Source organism: Dipodomys spectabilis, unplaced genomic scaffold (genome assembly GCF_019054845.1).
Source record: "Dipodomys spectabilis isolate Male_0828 unplaced genomic scaffold, ASM1905484v1 ptg000042l, whole genome shotgun sequence".
NCBI classification, from domain to species: Eukaryota; Metazoa; Chordata; class Mammalia; order Rodentia; family Heteromyidae; genus Dipodomys; species Dipodomys spectabilis.
Window position 1 is genome coordinate 2,209,521 of NW_024870719.1, and position 20,780 is coordinate 2,230,300.

At 40.9% G+C, this 20,780-nt stretch overlaps 1 protein-coding gene across 2 annotated transcripts in view; it reads right to left on the reverse strand.

The window, feature by feature from the left end:
• Nucleotides 1–500: 500 nt before the first annotated feature.
• The window catches only part of LOC122106505, a 31,583-nt gene continuing 11,303 nt past the window's right edge, over nt 501–20,780 (reverse strand). The window contains exons 2-8 of one of the 2 annotated variants that reach the window (XM_042677860.1): nt 16,096–16,217; nt 14,036–14,174; nt 11,350–11,471; nt 8,493–8,603; nt 4,474–4,580; nt 3,231–3,321; nt 501–875 (exon numbers count right to left, since the gene is read on the reverse strand). In XM_042677860.1, the coding sequence (XP_042533794.1) occupies nt 759–875; nt 3,231–3,321; nt 4,474–4,580; nt 8,493–8,603; nt 11,350–11,471; nt 14,036–14,174; nt 16,096–16,217 (809 nt within the window). In that variant the 3' untranslated portion in view covers nt 501–758. Of the gene's footprint in view, nt 876–3,226; nt 3,322–4,473; nt 4,581–8,492; nt 8,604–11,349; nt 11,472–14,035; nt 14,175–16,095; nt 16,218–20,780 lie in introns of both variants that reach the window. The other variant, XM_042677861.1, reaches the window with a different exon arrangement.

Sequence of the window (20,780 nt, forward strand, 5' to 3'; positions counted from 1 at the left end):
GAAGGAAGGGAAGGAAGAAAAAGAAAGAAAGAAAAAGAAAGAAAGGAAAAGAGAGCAGAGCTCAGGCTCAGTGAAAAATTGTAGGTTTTACAATTTCAGCCTTATCTTAGTCTTTTCAGATTATGCTGTAAGGAATTTATGGAACAGATACAATAATAGGATAAAGAATAACCTGCCCTTCTCACGAAAGAAAACTACTTCTAGGCTTTTGGAGTGTCTTATTTTTTTATAGATTTTATGAGTCAAGACTGACACAGTTTTGTTTTTAACAGAACAAAAGTGAAAACAAACTTCAAATAAATATTTTATTTTATTTTATTTTTTTATTTATTTTTTGGGTCCGGTCGTGGGGCCTGAACTCTGGGCCTGGGCACTGTCCCTCAGCTCTTCAGCTCAAGGCTAGTGCTCTACCACTTGAGCCACAGCGCCACTTCCGGCTTTTTTTTTTTTTTGCTTATGTGGTGCTGAGGCATCGAACCCAGGGCCTCATGCATGCAAGGCAAGCGCTCTACCACTGAGCCACCTTCCCAGCCCCAAATAAATATTTTAATTATGTTATCATACAAAGTAGAACAGAGTTGTATATGTACCTACATATGCATCCATATGTATGTATATACATATAAAACTATGCAATCATATACAAAGTATAAAGAGAATATACAGAAAAGTTTGTAGTAGGATACTGGCATGTCTCCTCATTACTTTGTAATACACTCAATGCAACACTGTACTAGGTAGATAGGATTGCTTTAGAGCTAGAGAATCTTATATAAATGAATTTGTTCCAGGGCTTCTCTGTCAATATCCTTTTGTGGGTATACCTCATAGTTCAGTGGTACCTCTTCAACCCAGACGGATAACTCTATATTGGTCTAGGAAAGAGAAGAAAACAAACAAACACTGAAAACTGCACAATGAGCCACTCTCTGGAATTTCCTAAAGCCATCCTATCACAGGACTTGACATCGTAGGTTTTATTCTGTGGGGCCACATGAATACTTTTGGATTGTACTACATGGCAAGTTTATTCTGATTTTGGAACTTGAAAGAATCAAATATAGACTAATTATTTTCATGTAGTAGGTAGAGTGAAATAAGTGCATCAGGCTTAAACAACAGTGGACTAAAACAACAATGGGAGTACACAGAAAACACAGCATGGCTGTTCAGAGATCCCCAGTAGTGGTGGGAACAGCCTTCATGAGACCCATCCCCCCACAAACACAAATCCCTGCCACAGAAACTGAGGCACCATGGCACAGAAAGCTCTCTTGAGGAGGAAAAGAATATAGTTATCAAGAATTTACCTAGCCTCTTTTTAAATATTATGGCTTTTTAAAAATATTAAGCCATTTCGAATGGTTGTTTGGAAAGATTTATGTATTTAGTATGAAAGCTGTTATTCTGGCAAGTGAAAAACCACTAAATTACTCCACACAAATGGGAGACACAATAAATAATGGTTTTGCTTTAGTTATTATTCCAAATAGGGAAAACTCTTGGATGGCCTGATCCTCCTATTTATATCTTCCATATAGCTGGGATGACTGGTGTGTAACATTATGCTCAGCTTATTGGTTAAAATAGGGTCCCTATTTTTTGCCTGGGCTGGCCTCAGCCAGTGATCCTCTTAATCTCTACTTCTAAAACAGCTAAAATTATAGGGATTAGCTATCACACTGGACATTTTAAAAAGTATTTTAGCTTTTTGTTTTGAGAAAGGGGTCTCTCTCTCTCTCTGTGTTACCTAGGCTGGTTTTGAATTTTGTGCAAAAGAGATATGAGATCTCTCACAAAGCTGGAACTAAACGCGTGGCTACTCCTGGATATGATATGGGTATCATGTCTCTTACAGATATATTCACTAGTGTTGGTTATCTTGTTTTTTTCCTTACTTTTTTTTCTCCCTAGAGCTGAGGACCAAACTCAGGGCCTTGCACTTGCCAGGCAAATGCTCTTCCACTGAGCTAAATTCCCAATCCCGGCTAGTGTTTGGTAACTTAAAACTATTGCCACCTAGTTTAATAAGTTGAATAGAGAAGCAAGGGACTCAATCTATATTTAGATGTGAAATACATTTCAGGGGCTGGGAAGGTGGCTCAGTGGTAAAGTGCTTGCCTTGCATGCATGAGGCCCTGGGTTTGATTCCTCAGCACCATGTAAGTGGAAAGAAGTGGTGCTGTAGTTCAAGTGGTAGAGCATTAGCCTTGAGATGAAGAGCTCAGGGACAGCATCCAGGCCCAGAGTTCAGGCCCCATGACCGACAAAAAAATAAAAATAAAAAAATAAAAAATAAATACATACATATATACATATACATATATATTTCAGGACTTTTGAGATCAGGAAATAAACCAAAAATCTATATTTAAGCAATAATATTGGTCAATACTGGCACTAGTGGCTTACCCCTGAAATACAGCCAACTTGGCAATTGGAAGATCATGGTTTGAGGCCAGGCTGGGCAGAAAACTCTGTGAGACTCCATCTTAACAGAGGGAAGCTGGATGCAATGGTGTCTGTCTGTCATCCCAGAACCAACAAGGAAGCTTAAAATAGGTGGGTGGTAGATGAGGTGTGCATCTGGGTAGAAAGTGAAACCCTAACTCAAAATTAACCAGTTCTAAAAAGGTCTGGAGGTATGACTCTGTGGCACAGCACCTGCCTAACAAGTGTGAGGCCTGTAGTGCAAACACCAGTAACAGAAGAAAAAAAAAAAGCAGCAGCAAAAAACTTTGGCAATGAAAGTGCTAGAAAAGTATGCTGGGCACTAGTGACTAATGCTTCTCTATGTAGAAGTCTGAGAAAGAGAGGACTGTGATTCAATGCTAGCCAGGGCAGAAAAATTCACAAGCCCCCCTTTTTTTTTGCTGGTCCTGGGGCTTGAACATAGAGCTTGGGCTCTGTCTTTGAGCCTCTCTGTACTCAAGGTAACATTCTACCACTTGAGCCACAGACTCACTTCTGGCTTTTTCTGTTTTTATGGTACTAAGGAATCAAACCCAGAGCTTCATGCATGCTATGCAAGCACTCTATCACTAAGCCACATTCCCAGCCATAAAACCTTTTTAACCCACAGCTAGACATAGTTGTGTATGTCTGTCACCCCAAGCTATGTGGGAGGCTGAGAGTGGAAGAATCATGGTTCAAGACACACATGTATGGAAACACAGAATGAAATTTTGTATAGTTATTATATGCTAATTTTTAAAAACAGGCTTACATACTTGAAGGCCTGAAAGAGAATCTTCAAGACTTGGTACTGTCACTAATAATGATCCTTTTTTCCTTACGTTGTGGCTGATATATTCCCAGGCACTACAATACATTAAAAAAAAAAAAAAGTACATTAGAGAAGAATAATAAGCTATTACTACCCATCTACTAGAATGGACAAAATTCAAACCACTAAAAACACTAAATGCTGGTAAAGATGTGGAACAAAAGAAACTCATTCATGACTAGTAAGAATGCAGAAAGATGCAGTCATTTGGAAGACAGCAGGATTGTTTGTTTTGTTTCTTTGTAGTGCTTGGGTCTGACCCCAGGCCTTGGGCATGATGAACAAGTACTCAATCTGTAAATTACAGTTCCAGTTGTCAGGAAATTTCTACTACAACTAAAAACATGCTTACCATGCAATCCAGATATTGTGCTCCTTGAGATTTACCCAAAGGAGTTGAAAACTTATCTACACAAGCTGGGCGCCTGTGGCTCATGCCTGTAATCCTAGCTACTCAGGAGGCTGAGATCTGAGGATCATAGTTCAAAGCCAGATCCAAAGGAAAGTCCTTGAGACTCTTATCTCCAATTAACCACCAGAAAACCTGAAGTAGAGCTGTGGCTCCAAGTAGCAGAGCACTAACCTTGAGCTGAAAAGCTCAGAGACAGTGCCCAGGCCCAGAGTTCAAGCCCCACAACCAACCAAAAAAAAAAAATGTTTTGCCTTGTGGCTAGAAGTGTGACTCAAGTGGTAGAATAACTGCCTTGCAAGCACAAGGCCCTGGGTTCAATCCTCAGTACCCCATGTAAAAGAAAAGTATATATAAAATTCCTACCTAATATATACAACATGTTTCCTTAATAAAATAAATCTCATAGTTAAGGCTTAAAAAAGTTTAATTTGGAAACATTTCTAACATACCTTGTTGGATTTTTCTTTCTTTTTGTCAGTCATGGGGCTTGAATTCAGGGCCTAGGCACAGTACTATATATATATATATTGATGGTAGTGGGGGGAGTCAGTGAACTCTGGGCCTGGGCACTGTCCCTGAGCTCTTCAGCTCAAGGCAAGCACTCTACCACTTGAGCCACAGCGCTACTTCTTGTTTCCTGGTGGTTTATTGGAAACTTACATACTTTCCCGCCCAGGCTGGCTTTGAATTGCGATCCTCAGATCTCAGTCTCCTGAGTAGTGCATGGCTTAGGATATATTTTTGTAATGGATTTCTTATGGGAAAACTAACATACCTGACTTGTTGTGTCTCATTAAGAAAATATTCGAAGACGTTATTCATGATGATGACATCAGCATTTTGCAGAAGTGAGCCCTGGGTACAGATGTCTGCATGAAGCACCTACAGAAGAATGAGTTCATGTGAGAGAAGGCTGCCATATAAGAACCAGGTCCTGCTCAGTGTGGAGAAGTACCATGAGTGGTCCACACTTCTGACTGTGGGTAAGAGCAGGCTACGGGATTCCCACAGGAGTTACTTTCCATCTAGTAAAACATAGAAACCTGCTAAGATTTGATTGTTTTGTTTTTTCCTTTTATTTCATAAAAGTTCTTTGAACTCTCAGTTCATAGATCTTCTACTCTATTTTTTTTTTTTTGGTCTGGTCATGGGGCCTGACTCTGGGCCTGAGCGCTGTCTCTCAGCTCTTCAGCTCAAGGCTAGCACTCTACCACTTGAGCCATAGCAGCACTTCTGGCTTTTTTTTTCTGGTTATGTGGTGCTAAGGAATCGAACTCAGGGCCTCATGCGTGCATGGCAAGCGCTCTACCACTGAGCCACCTTCCCAGTCCCCCACCCCCAACTCTTTTTCTAGGGAGTCAGTCCTGAGGTTTCCACTTAGGGCTTGGCAGCTGTTTGACAGAAACTCTGCTTCTTGAGCCACACTTCTAGCCAATTTTCCCAACATTTACTGAGTATCTCCTATGTGCAAGATACAATGTAGGGAGATAGAAAGTACCATAAATGAGACACAAAATATATGCTCTCAAATATATTACAATCTAGTAATGGAATGGAAAGCTATTATACATAATTAACTCTATAAAAATGCCAAGAAGGGTTGGGAATGTGGCTCAGTGGTAGAGTGCTTGCCTAACATGTATGAAGCCCTGGGTTTGATTCCTCAGTACCACAAAAACAGAAAAAGCTGGAAGTGACTGTGTGGCTTAAGTGGTAGAATACTAGCCTTTAGCAAAAGACATGAGAGGGGCTGGGAAGGTGGCTTAGTGGTAGAGTGCTTGCCTTGAATGCATGAAGCCCTGGGTTCGATTCCTGAGCACCACATAAACAGCAAAAGCCGGAAGTGGCTCTGTGACTCAAGAGGTAGAGTGCTAGCATGAGCCGAAGAGCTTAGGGTCAGCACCCAGGCCCAGAGTTCAAGACCCACAACCAACAAAAAAAAGAAAGAAAGAAAGAAAGAAAGAAAGAAAGAAAGAAAGAAAGAAAGAAAGAAAGAAAGAAAGAAAGAAAGAAAGAAAGAAAGAAAGAAAGAAAGGAAGGAAGAAAGAAGACATTGAGAGTTCAAGCCCCAGGACTGGGGGGGTGGGGTGGGAAACAGTGCCAAGGAGAGAGTAAGCCAAAACCAGGTGAGAAGGGAAGGAAAGAAGAGAGCTGCAATAGTTATAGGATGGCACACGAGAAAGTTTTTTAGGGGCTATATAGTTCAGTGGAAGAGCAGTTTTTTAAAATGTGTAAGGTCCTGAGCTATTCCTATCACAGAAGTGGAGAATGGGCTGGGATGTAGCTCAGTGGCAAAGCGCTTGCCTAGCAAGTGCAACGTCCTGGGTTCGATCCCCAGTACCAAAAAAGAAAAGCCAAAAAAAATGCAGTAAAAAAAAAAAACCCAAACAAGAAGTGGAGAAAAGGAGTTTCATAATCCATCACAGGCTGCTGGTGACCATAGAAATTATAAGCTACAGGGCTAGGAAGGTGGCTTGCATGCATGAGGCCCTGGGTTCGATTCCTCAGCACCACAATAACAGAAAAAGCCAGAAGTGGTGCTGTGGCTTAAGTGGTAGAGTGCTAGCCTTGAGCTGAAGAGCTGAGGGACAGTACCCAGGCCCAGAGTTCAAGTCTCATGACCTACCCCTCCCCCCAGAAAAAAATGTGGCTCAGTGGTAGAGTGCTTGCCTCGCATGCATGAGGCCCTGGGTTCGAACTCCCAGCACCACATAAACAGAAAAGGCAGGAAGTGGCGCTGTGGCTCAAGTGGTAGAATGCTAGCCTTGAGCTGAAGAGTTCAGGGACAGCACCCAGGACCAGAGTTCAAGCCCCACAACTGACCAAGAAAAAAATTAAGAAGGAAAAAAAAAGATTATTATACATTACCATAAAAATTGGGGAAGGTTAGATCCTCTTTTAAAAATATACTACTGGACATATTTATAAGATTATGTCTTTGTTACCTTGTATGTCCCTCCCCTATGGTACAATCCCTGTTTTCACTATGTATGATGTTGGTATATGTGGAGGGGAAGGGAAAAAACAAATTGTTAAAACAGGGATACAGGAGGACTCATTGCAACAATGAGATGTACAAGTCATTATGTCGAAAAACGAACTTTACAACTTGGTGGGGGAGGGCGGGGGAGGGGAGGATGGGAAGGGATGGGAAGGGGAAACAAAGCAGGAGGCTACAATGTTTGATAAAAATGTGCTCATTATCTTACCCATGTAATTGTAACCCCTCTGTACAGTATTTTCACAATAAAAATATATTAAAAAAATATACTACTGGGCCTGGTCTGGTGGCTCATGTCTATAATCCTAACAACTCAGGAGGCTGAGATCTGAGGATCACGGTCAAAAGCCAGCTGGGGCAGAAAAGTCTATAAAGACTCTTATCTCCAATAAACCACCAGAAAACCAGAAGTGGCGCTATGGCTCAAGTGGTAGAGCGCTAGCCTTGAGCTGAAGAGCTGTGGGACAGCACCCAGGCAGAGTTCAAGCCTCACAACCGACAAAAAAAATATCCTACTGGGCTGTCTTTCAAGATTAGATTGCCCTTAACATTAGAGGTAGCTAGTACTCTGTGTCATCATCACAAGTAATGGATTCTTAGTGAAACAACAGGACTTCTTTTTTTTTCTTTTTGTTGGTCATGGGGCCTGAACTCTGGGCCTGGGCACTGTCCCACAGCACTTCAACTCAAGGTTAGTGCTCTACCACTTGAGCCAGTGCCACTTCTGGCTTTTTCTGCTTATGTGGTGCTGAGGAATCGAACCCAGGTCCACATGCATGCAAGGCAAGCACTCTACCATGGAGACACCTTCCCAGCCCCAAACAACAGGACTTTTACATTAATAAATGAAATTTCTGTTTGTGTGGTTTAAATTTTTTTCTTCTTTATAGCAGAAAAAGAAAACCTAACCCAAGGCATCATCCTTCATGAACTACTACTATTCTGTGGTATCCACAATAGCTTCTGTAAGCTTAGATAAAGTAACCTGTGAGTGTTACATAGCCCTTTTAAAAATTTTCAAAATTTACAGTTTAATGAATAAATTATTAGCCAATCTCTAGAGATTAAAAAAAGTTGCTATCAAAACTATGGACAAAACTGAGAAAAAAATTCTACTTTCTAATAAAATTAGCAAGGAAGAACCATATGAGTGATAAAATTATAACACTTCAGTTTTACTAGTGTTTTAAAATATTAAAGCCAAGGCCAGGTTCTGGTGGCTCCCACCTGTAATCCTAGCTACTCAGGAGGCTGAGATCTGAGGATCACAGTTCAAAGCCAGCTTGGACAGGAAAGTCCTTGAGACTTTCATCTCCAATAAACCACCAAAAAACTGGAAGTGGTGCTGTGGCTCAAGTGGTAGAACACTCACCTTGAGCTGAAGAGCTCAGGGACAGTGCCCAGGCCCAGAGTTCAGGCCCCACAACCGACAAAAAAAAAAAAAAAGCCAACCTGGTCTGTTTCTACATAACCACCCAGAACAAGTTAAAAAGCAATGCAGAAGGGATTGAGTTCAGTTAAGATATACATGGATAGGGCTGGGAAGGTGGCTCAGTGGTAGAGTGCTTGCCTTGCATGCATGAGGCCCTGGGTTCGATTCCTCAGCACTACAGAAGCAAAAAGGAAAAAAAAAAAAAGCCAGAAGTGGCACTGTGGCTCAAGTGGTAGAGCGCTAGCCCTGAGCTGAAGAGCTGAAGGACAGAGCGCCCAGGCCCAGAGTTGAAGCCCCACAACTGAATCAAAAAAAAAAAAAAAAGATATACATGGGTAACATGATACATATTTTGACGTACCTTTATTCTGTCACTGAACTGGTATTTTTTAATGACCATTTCCTGCAATTGGCAAAAGTCTCCATTCAATTCTACTCCATAGAGCTGTATAGCTGAACTGTAAAGGTAACCCTAAAAACAGGAAAATATATTTTGATGTAAATCAATTAACTTTTAAGTGTGTTTATTTCTACTAGAATTTAAAAAGTCAAACTTCAAAAAAAGAAAAAAAAAAGCAGACACAAAATAAAAAAATCAAACGTAAGAAAAGTCCAATGAAGTAAATATAAAATGAAACATCTTGATTATGTAAAACTTATGACATCTAGAACTCTGCTATACTACAATCAAGGCCTTGGTTGTAGTTTATTAGTTCCCATCATGGATTTATAATTTTATTTTCTGAGAAAAAACTGGGGCATTTAACAAAGTTGGAAATAAGAAAAAGATTACATACAGTTTCTCTACTACCCAATTTCTAGAGAAGTTACATCAAAAGAAAGGAGGAAATGAAGCCAGGCTCCAGGGGCTCACGTCTGTAATCCTAGCTATTCAGGTGGCTGAAATCTGAAATCAAAAAAGCCAGAAGTGGCGCTGTAGCTCAAGTAGTAGAGTGCTAGCCTTGAACACAGAGGCTCAAGGATGGCACCTGGCCCTGAGATCAAGCCACAGGACCAGTAGAAACTACAACAACAACAACAACAAAACACCAAACCAAACCAAAAAACAAATAAGAGGAAGAAATAGATTGATAATTCATGCAGAGTCTGACACTGGGGAAGGTGACCTAAGTCAGGACAATGACTGATGGAAGTCTGCCTGGTGCCTAGCCAAGTTATCTAACCAATTACTAAGAAGGATGGTCAAGAATTGACGATCTGGCTGGATGCCAGTGGCTCACACCTGTAATCCTAGTTACTCAGGAGGCTGAGATCTAAGGATCAAAGTTTGAAGACACCCTGGAAAGGGAAGAAGTCCTTGAGACTCTTATCTCCAATTAACTACCAAAAAAGCTGTAAGTGGAGCTGGGCCCTGGGTTCAATTCCTCAGCACCACATAAGAAGAAAAAGCCAGAAGTGGCGCTGTGGCTCAAGTGGTAGAGAACTAGCCTTGAGCTGAAGAGATCAGGGAAAGCACCCAGGCCCAGAGTTCAGGACCCACGACCACCACCAACCAAAAAAAAAAAAAAAAAGAATTTTCAGAATATATGTAACTGATTGAATCAGTGACCTATATGAAGAGAAACATCAATCTATTTAAATTTATCAACACCAGCACTATAACCACATAGCCAGAAATTTTATCTAGCATTATACTAATAGAACACTTCTTTTGTAGTCCAGCTAGGCTGGAACCTGAGCACTTCTTTCCTGAGCTTCATGAGTGCTGAGATTATAGGTATGTCAGCATTTTACTTTTTCAACAAATCTGAATATTGATTAGCACCTATAAAATAAAGGAAACAATAATCCTAATTTCTATTTTTTTCTAAACAAAAAAACATTGGACAAATGAGTTAGTTGGCCTCAGGAGGTTGAGGCCAGAGAATAGCTTGTGCCCAGGAGTTCAAGGCCAGCTTGGTTGATAAAGCAAGACTCTCATATCCAAGAGAGAGAAAGAGAGGGAGAGAGAGAGAGAGACAGAGACAGAGACACAAAGACACAGAGAAATAGAACTGTAAAGGTAACCCTAAAAACAGGAAAATATATTTTGATGTAAATCAATTAACTTTTAAGTGTGTTTATTTCTACTAGAACGATATGAACACCAAACCAATACCCCCTCCCCACCAAAAAGCACAAATAACTATAAACTAAAAACTAAAAACCAAGCAATGAAAACTAATACATAAATTTTCTATGTAGAACACAAGTTCTGCCAGGCACCAGGTGGCTCACACCTATAATCCTAGCTACTCAGGAGGCTGAGATCTGAGGATCCTGGTACAAAGCCAGCCCAGGCAGGAAGATCCACAAGACTCTTACTTCCAATTAACCTCCAAAAAGAGGTAGGTGAAGACTTAAGCCATAGAGAGCTAGCTTTGAGCATAAAAGTTCAGGCATAGCACCCAGGCCCTGAGTTCAAAAGACCTGGTTAAAAAATAAAAGTTTTAACATTAAAAATTAATTAAGCACTGAAGAGTTCATTGTTTCTGGTGAAAGCAGGCAATGCTGCTGGGAATTGAGTGTAGGTTTCTGGCATCATGAGTCTCTACTGCTGTTGGCCACATGTATTAACATGTCTACTAATAACAACCAGAAACCATGTTTCAGTGTTTTTTTGATAAAACCGTTTCAGAACTTAGAAATTCACAGGATTTGAATTTAAAAGAAAAACTACACTGAAGTGGTAGTTCAGAACCAGATATCTACATTCAAACATTCACAGAAAATTGGAACAAGATTTGTCGTTTAGTTTGCTCATTACAGATGAGGAACTAGAGGTGTTAAGTGACTTGCCATAAAGCTGCACAACGACTGTTTTGTCAGTTTTCTAAGGCTTCTTAGCAAAGCCTAGCATATTATTTCATTCCAGCACAGTATAAAGAAAATAAAGGTAAGAAGACCTTGGAGACTGGCAAACAGCACAGCGTTACAAAAGTCACATGCTTATTTTGTTTACATTTGTCATCTGCATTGAGGAGGCAAGCTGGTAAAGGGAACCAAACCGTTGGTCTTTGAAATTCCCAACTCAACCATAAGCATCAAATAGAACTAGGAGCTTGTCTATGTTATAGACTACTTTATCCTTTTGCTGTTACTTTTTAATAAATAAAGCCAAGCTGTCACCTTGGATGGTGGCAGGCAAAGAAAGCTGTTGCTAGCAGGAGAAGAAAGTATTTTCCAAATGCTGCATATGTCCACAAGCTGGACTTTACCCCATAAAGGACTGTGCCAAGTCTGGAGCCAACGTCAACCAAGACCTTTCCCGACAGGTCAGGGAGTACATGATGATAAATGAACTTCAACTCCACGATGGAGAAGGAATGAGAAAGAAATCCTGGAGAATCAGAACAAGAGGGAACATCAAATTGTAGCTATTAACAATTACAGTCTGTACTTCTAATTCTCTTGCCTGCATTCATAAAGTATACAATGAAGGCCCTCCAGTTTATTCAGAGTTTTTTAATTTTGTTTTTTAATTTTAATAGGGCTGGAACTCAGAGCCTGTGTGCTGTCCCGAGCCTCTTTGTGCACAAGGCTAGTGCTCTACCACTTGCGTCACAGCACCACTTCTAGCTTTTTCTGAGTTGTTTATAGGAGATAAGAGTCTCACAGACTTTTCTCCCTGGCTGGCTTCAAACCACAATCCTCAGGTCTCAGCTTGTGAGTAGCTAGGATTATAGGTGTGAGCCACTGTGTGAGCCTGGTTTCATAAAATACTAATGGGATAATTTTGTATCCATCCACTCTGAGCTGTATTAGTGAAGAACAAATACTAAGTTTGATATTTAAGAGACTACTAGATTATCCTCACAGACACTCAGGTGTCTGTCCATAGCCACGTGCCCTTATTTCCTTCTTACTGCTGCTGGGGATGTCCTGGGTTTTCCTTTCCTTTTTTCCTTGTGATCTGTTTCTGCCTAAGACAGTTTTGTAATTCCTACATTATCTGGCTTTCTCATCTTAGGCCAGAGCTAACTTCAAAACTACCACATATTGCTGCATACATTGTGAAGCAGAAAACAAATGACTACCTCTGAATGTGCATTCTGAAGTGCAAGAGAAGAGAAATGGAAGGAGACTAAGATATCTCCCTAAATGGCCTTTAATTCCATTCCTTGCTTCTTTATTTGCCCTCCATATCCCAGTTTCTGTGATAACCTGAGTCTGGTTTTCTTTTAATAGGAGTTAACCCCAAAACTCACTATGTTGTGTCCTATATATCCATAAAAGTCAGGACGGGGAGAGACCTTGGTTATAGCTATCAGAAGGTGGCAAAGAAAATGGGTTTTGGTAAGCCAATCTCTTGGAACAGAATACTAAGTATGCCTAGGTTTCAAAAGTATCTATTGGGCTTAGGGTGTCATTATCTGCCCAGGATGGTGAGGTTTGTCATAGCAGTCCTTCTTCAGGCTACAGAATTGTCATTAGTGTAGCTAAACTCCTTGTCCTATGAGTATTTGTCAGAGTCCCTCATGGTAATAGCTATTTCAGATTCATTGCAGTTATCTGAGTTGCTTTGGAAATCCAGTCATATTTATAATCTAAATTTTATGGGTAGAGGTAATATAATATTCAGATTTTTGTCTAAGTTCATCTGTAAACTTCTTTCCCTCCCTTCCTCCCTCCCTCTTTTTTTTTGTCTCCCTCTCCTCCCCTCCTTTTCTGTTCCCTCCTTTCCACTTTCCTCAGATCCCAACTTCTTGACTAGCTAGGATTATAGGCCTGAGCCACTGGTGCCTGGCTATAAAATTCTATAAAAGCAGCCGGGCACCGATGGCTCACACCTGTAATCCTAGCTACTCAGGAGGCTGAGATCTGAGGATTGCAGTTCAAAGCCAGCCCGGGCAGGAAAGTCCGTGAAACTTTTATTTCCAATAAACCACTAGAAAACTGGAAGTGGCACTGTAGTTCAAGTAGTAGAGCACTAGCCTTGAGCTGAAGAGCGAGGAACAGCGCTCAGGCCCAGAGTTCAAGCCCCATGACCGACAAAAAAATAAATTAATTTAAAAAAATTCTACAAAGCAGATCTACTTAATTTGGCATTCTAATTCACTTTTTAGTTTTTTCTCTATTGTTCTTGTCCAAGTCTTTTTTATTCTGTGAATTTCAATGACTTCAAATTGACATTATCTAGAAGTTAATCTTACTGGTATATCAGGTTTATTTCAAATTATAATATAGGATTAACCTATTTTGTATTAGCAACAAATTTCAACATTGGGAGTAGTTAACCTTTGAGAAGAATCTTAATCCAAGATCAGTATTAGAAGCACAAGATTACCTACCTGGAAAGTTGTCAACCTCTTGCCTAAGTAACAACTTTCAAGCTAAGGGAGCAGGGAAATGTATGTCTAAAGCAACAGCCTGGATAATTCCATCCAGTTTGAATAAAGGGCACATAAACAGAACATGGAGTCAGTCTAGTTTCCTGTTGCTGTAGCTGAAGGGCAGAGACGCAAGAAAGTTACTGTCATTGCTGTTGCCCTTATGCATCAGAGATGTTTTATTAGATCAAAACATGGCCCAAACTTTTGCTCTGCACTCTGAGTATCTCACTACTGTCACTCAACACTATTGGATCCTATCTGACCTCTCCCACAGATATTTTTTAAGGAGATCATTTCAGCCCCCCTAGAAGTTACATTTCTCCTAGTAAACAAGTCAACATGTGGTTTATACATCCATCTTTGTTGAGTAGGGAGAGTAGAAGTCAGTTTCCCCTGTATTTCATCATTTCACATTAATTCCTAGACTTAAAAGAGTCACCTCTGATTGAACAGTGTCTAGATGTTCTGGGGGACATTCAGTGGCCTAGATATCATAGATAAAGTTGACTTATTTTCTTCCAAAAATATCCAATGACTTCAATGAAATCAAGGGCACACTTGAGTTGCCTACCTAGAGGGGCTGTCTGATGGGAGCCACAAGCCATGCAGTAGTTTCTGCTCATTTTTCCTTCCTCACATAATGAATCAATAAAGTCTTCATCATAAAGGAATGCATCAACGTGAACTGTGGGTTCTGGCTGCTGCTGTATCTGGAGGAGAGAGCAAAACATCAAAAGAAACAAAGTACAAAGAGGTCTCTTTTTATTGCTAAGGCAAAACATCAGTGGCTTATATGCCCAACTTCTGAGTGCAAAAACACAAGAGAGGAAGTTTTGATGCAAGTCAGGAACTGCTGTACTCATTTTATTACTGAGACAGTAATCGCTTTTTATTAGGCCTAGAATGATACAGAACATAGAAAGAAATATATAAAATTTTAACTGAAAGGAATATTAGAGATAATATTTTCCATCCTAAGTAGCATATTTTACAGACAAAGAAATTGATACTCAAGGAGATTTCTCCAAAGAAACTACCTTACTTTTTTTTTTTTTTTGGGTCCGGTCATGGGGCCTGAACTCTGGGCCTGGGCGCTGTCCCTCAGCTCTTCAGCTCAAGGCTAGTGCTCTACCACTTGAGCCACAGCACCACTTCCGGCTTTTTTCTTTTTGCTTATGTGGTGCTGAGGAATTGAACCCAGGGCCTCATGCATGCAAGGCAAACGCTCTACCACTGAGCTACCTTCCCAGCCCACTACCTTACTTATTTTGTTTTTTGTTTTTTTTGTTTTTGGGTCCGGTCGTGGGGCTTGAACTCTGGGCCTGGGCGCTGTCCCTCAGCTCTTCAGCTCAAGGCTAGCACTCTACCACTTGAGCCACAGCTCCACTTCCGGCTTTTTTCTTTTTGCTTATGTGGTGCTGAGGAATCGAACCCAGGGCCTCAGGCATGCAAGCGCTCTACCACTGAGCCACTTTCCCAGCCCCCACTACCTTACTTATAATGAAGAATTTTGCTGGAAGTGGAGCTTTGGCTCAAGCGGTAGAATACTAACCCCCTTAAGCACAAAAGCTCAAGAACAGCACACAGGTCATGGGTCAAGCACCAGGACTGGCACACACACACACACACATAACAAAAGAATTTTGTGCCTATAATCCAGCTACTCAGGAGGCTCAAATCTGAAGATTGTGGTTTATGTTAGTTCAGGCCGAAAAGTCCACAAGACTCTTATCTCCAATAAACTACCCAGAAAAAAGCCAGAAGTGGCTCTGTGGCTCAAGTGGTAGACCACCAGCCTTGAGTACAAAGAGGCTCAAGAAAAGCACGCAGACCCCGAGTTCAAGCCCCAGGAAAAATAAAAAGTATTTTGCACAGATACCTAAAAATTTTACCGATAGTCTCACACAGGCATAAAAATGCCATATGTGTTAAAATCAAGTATGCATATACAAAAAGATCAGAAAGAAATCTAGGGGGCTGGGAAGGTGGCTCAGTAGTAGAGTGCTTGCCTTGCATGCATGAGGCCCTGGGTTTGATTCCTCAGCACCACATAAGCAGAAAAAGCAGCCGGAAGTGCTGCTATAGCTCAAGTGGTAGAGTGTTAGCCTTGAGCTGAGGAGCTCAGGGACAGCAGCTAGGCCCAGAGTTCAGGCCCCACAACCAGCCAAAAATCAATCAATCAATCAATCAAGGAAGATAAAATATTTTATTTGGTTCCAATATTTTTTTTTTTTTTTGGTCTGGTCGTGGGGCCTGAACTCTGGGCCTGGGTGCTGTCCCTCAGCTCTTCAGCTCAAGGCTAGCACTCTACCACTTGAGCCACAGCGCCACTTCCAGCTTTTTTTCTTTTTGCTTATGTGGTGCTGGGGAATCGAACCCAGGGCCTCACGCATGCAAAGCAAGTGCTGTACCACTGAGCCACCTTCCCAGCCCCTTGGTCACAATATTATGGGTCAATTTTTTATTAAAAATCTTTATTAAACAGAAGGGTTACAGTTACATAAGTAGAAAAACTAAATTTCCTCTAGGATAATGTTATTCAGTCCCTTATTCTTTCCCATCAATTATTAGTGTATAATAAATGCTTTTATCCTCCAACCCAAGTATACTAATTTTATTTAATGTACTTACTTTTTGAAGAGCTAGATGTTCTGAAGAAAGCATGGTTTCTAGAGGCAAGCAGTTCCGAAGGTCATCCGCTATGTTTTTCAACATAATGTCAGTATTATCATGTATGAATTCATCAAAATCTCCTGGGAAAAGAAGAAAATAGCTCTTATACTTGTAGTCATACCTAGATCAACTGATTACCATGAGTATATTTTCCAGTATATAGCTTCAGTTTAGAGCCAGGCACTGGTGGTTCATGCCTGTAACCCTAGCTACTCAGGAGGCTGAGATTTGAGGATCCTGGTTTAAAGCCAGCCCAGGTAGGAAAGTCCATGAGATTCTTATCTCCAATAAACCATCAGATCTCATCCCTGAGTTCAACAAAATGTCCTAAGATTTGGCACCCACTTCATTTTATTTATTTATTTATTTTTGGGTCCAGTTGTGGGGCCTGAAGTCTGGGCCTAGGCGCTGTCCCTCAGCTCTTCAGCTCAAGGCTAGTGCTCTACCACTTGAGCCACAGCGCCACCTCCAGCCTTTTTCTTTTTGCTTATGTGATGCTGAGGAATCGAACCCTTGGCCTCATGCGTGCAAGGCAAGTGCTCTGCCACTGAGCCACCTTCCCAGCCCTTGGCACTCACTTTATACTAAAGTTAACAATCATATTATGCCTGACATTGGATGTTCTAGTAGGAGAGGAGGGGAAAGGAAGCTCTATAGTTGAACCATTCACTCTTACAGTATGCGAAATTTCTCACCCCCTCTCTTTTGTGCTGGTATTGGGGCTTGAACTCAAAGCCTTGTGGTTTTTATGCTTAAGGCTGGTGTTCTACCATTTGAATCACACTTCTACTTTCAGCTTTTTCCTGGTCAATTAGAGATAAGAGTCTCATGTACTTTCCTGTTCAGGCTGACTTTGAACCATGGTCTTCAAATCTTAGCCTCCTAGTAGCTAGAATTACAGATGTGAGCCACCAGTGCCCAGCTATAACTTTCTTATATTAAATTCTTGATAGAGTGAAGAAACTCAAGTGGATTATGCCTTTTTTACTGTTAGCTGTGAGACTGTATGCTGTGATGGAACACACCTGTAATTTCAGTACTTGGAAGTAGAGGATAATCACAAGCAGAAGTCAGTCTAGGCTACGTAGCAAGACTGTCTGCCTCTATTTCCCAACAAAAAATAGCTGAATGGGTTGAGGCTGTAAGCCAGTGGTTGAGCACATCTTTGGAATGGGTGAATTGGAAAGAAGGAAGGAGGGAAGGAGGAAAGGAAGGGAGGAAGGGAATAAGGGAGGGATGAAGGGAGAGAGGGAGGGAAGAAGGGAGAAAGGAAGGAAAGGAGGGTGTGAGGGAAGGAGGGGAAGAAGGGAAAAATGCTATAGAAGGAAAACAGGAAATCTTGAAAAATGCATCCATTTTTGCAATCTCTAAATGTTTTAAAATAGGCTCATAATTTCCTGATTCCTAGCTACTCAGAAGGTTGTGTGTGATCTGTGGTTTAAAGCCAGCCCAAGCAGAAAAGTTTCATATAGAAACTAAGTCATTTAACTATTATCCTGAAAACTGTGTTTTTTGTTTTCATTACATCATTCTGTATCCTACATAGATAGATCTTCACTCTACATCCTATTTCTCTTTGAGCAATAGTAGTTAATGCTAGGATATATTATTTCACTCTCTAATCTGATAAGAAGACCTCTTAACTCTTTTCTTTTCTCCATTATCTAGTATAATATACTAAGCTACTGCTTCAAATAATTTCTAGGAGATAATATAAATTACACACAAACAAAAGTTGTACTATCAAAACACATTTCAAAATTGCTCCAGATAGAACTTAAGTAGCAGGACTGGGAAGGTGGCTTGCCTTGCATGCCTGAGGCCCTGGGTTCGATTCCTCAGCACCACATAAGCAAAAAGAAAAAAGCCAGAAGTGGCGCTGTGGCTCAAGTGGTAGAGTGCTAGCTTTGAGCTGAAGGGCTGAGGGACAACACCCAGGCCCAGAGTTCAGGCCCCACGACTGGACCCCTCCCCCCCAAAAAAAAATAACTTAAATACCATCTTTGGTTTTACCATCCTGGCCCTTTTCCCTAAAATTTAATTAAATTTTCTCAAGGTGCTAATACTTAAAATTCTACTTAGATTCCCTCCAGAGACAGACACTATAGAAGAGCTTCTAAGATTCAAATTTTATTCTACTAATATTACTTACATCTGCAATTCTTGTAGATGGTATAAAAAGGTAAAAACACCCTGAAGTAAAATATTTCATGGTCCAACTTCTTTAGGTTTAGTTCTGAATACAATCATAATAATGAAACAGTTTACATATAAAATCTATGAGTCTTAGAATGGAAAAGAACTTACATTATGACTTTTTACTAAGTGGCAGAATACCATGCAGGAATCTTTGGGTATGAAACGTAATTGTTCAGTTTTTAACACATTCAAGAACAGCATTTCCCTAGATTATGCCAGAATTGACCTATGACTCCGCTGTTAGTGTTTTTTATTTTTCAATTCAGCCTGAAAAGTACCATTTTTTTTTTTTTTTTTTTTTTGTCGGTCGTGGGGCTTGAACTCTGGGCCTGGGCGCTGTCCCTCAGCTCTTCAGCTCAAGGCGAGTGCTCTACCACTTGAGCTACAGCGCCACTTCCGGTTTTTTGGTGGTTTATTGGAGATAAGAGTCTCACGGTCTCTCCTGCCAGGGCTGGCTTTGAACCGTGATCCTCAGATATCAGCCTCCTGAGTAGCTAGGATTACAGGCGTGAGCCACCAGCGCCCGGCGAAAAGTACCATTTTTAATGCATGAGCATACTAAACTTTGTGCAGTGCTTCCTTGGCCAGTTGCTGGTGGCTCACACACCTGTAATCTTAGCTACTCAAGAATGAGCTCTGAGGATCATGGTTTGAAGCCAGTCCAGGTAAGAGTCTCTGGGTTTCTTATCTCCAATTAACCATCAGAAAACCAGAAGTGGACCTATGGCTCAAAGTGATAGAGCAATATAGCCTTGAGCAAAAAAGCTAAGTGACAGTGCCCAGGCCCTGAGTTCAAGCTCTCTGACCACCACCAACAAAAAGTCTTGAAGATGATTATTATAAAATTAATTTTACAATGAAAGAATCTTGAGATTAGGTTAAATTACTTCCTAAGGTCACACTGGCCAAAAACTCAAAAGATTTAAAGGCAGGTCCAAACCTGATTTCTGAACTACCATATGGTTCAGCCTCTCTAAAGGGTAAAAGCAGCTAACAATCCTTACTCTGGCCCTCTTCCCCTCTCCTCTTCTTAAATCTCAGCATGGCTCTTCATTTGATATGACAGCCATACCCTTCTGCCATCTATTTGCTATCTTGTAGCCTTGCTCAACAGCCCCTTTAAATGTGACCCTGAAATAAAATGATCTGGTCATCTGGCTCTTCAGTCCAAGATCACTTTAGCATATTTTAACTATCAGTTTGCAGAACTTTAATTCAGAGTGCTACTGCTATTGATGAGTTGTAAAGGTGGTGATGGCAGAGGCCCATAACATGATTATATGTAACATCTAGGGAGTAAAAGAACTGGGAGAGAGAGGCTTCAATTTTTGCGGAGCCAAACTCCCAATAAACGTGGGAATTACCAGTCAAGATGAAAGATGCTGTGTGCTGAACCTTCTTAGACAACCTATACACATGGTCAGAAAAACGCAATAGGCATTTACACTAAACCAGATTTGCTTTTGTATGTAAGGAGAGTAGGGTTAGGCATAAATACTTAGAACAGTGAAATGGCAACATTATTAGGAAGTTGTACAGTTCTCCCCATACACTCACAGGGAACTTTTCTAGAAACAGCTGTTCATTACAAGACTTAAGCTTTGGCTATCATCACTGTCCAAAGGAAATCTGTGATTATCAAGAACCAGGTGTCTCCATCTTAGACTTGCCCAAAAGCCAAAACCTGCTGCCCTGGCTAAACACTAAAAACCGTTGGGGGGGAGGGGGGGCGGAGAAGGAGACAAAAACACAGGAGCTAGACTTTTGGAACTTTCTCTGGGAAGAATAAACACAAGGAACTAATTTTCAAGCCGGAAAAGTGTAGTCCTGAACCGTGCACCCGAATTACTTTTCAGCTAATACTCTAACTGGCATCACTGAACAAACACTACACTTAGTAGAAAATACTGGCCTATCTTAGAATCACCACATCAAAACCCTAAAACTACAAATAATTAAAAATGTATAATTGTGGGGCTGGGATGGTGGCTCAATGGTAGAGCGCGCTTGCCTTGCATGCATGAGGCCCTAGGTTCGATTCCCCAGCACCACACAAGCAAAAAAGCCGAAAGTGGTGCTGTGGCTCAAGCGGTAGAGCGCTAGCCTTGAGCTGAAGAGCTGAGGGACAGCGCCCAGGCCCAGAGTTCTGGCCCCACGACCTAAAGAAAAACCGTATAATTGTGAAAAACCAAGCTTCAAGCGTTAACAAAAACTTGCTAACCTAACAATGGCATCTAATAATGCTTTTAATCCTAACCAATGAGGACAGAAATTTGAAAATAATTGAAACCCAGTAAGAACAAAAAAAATGCAGAAAACCTTCATCTCCAATAAGCCCCCAACAAGAAAAAAAAGCAATAATATAGTGGGGAGAATGACTCAGACGCACAGTTTGAGCTCAAAAACAGCTTAAGCTTTCCAACGCTCAAAGAAAACAAAAAAAA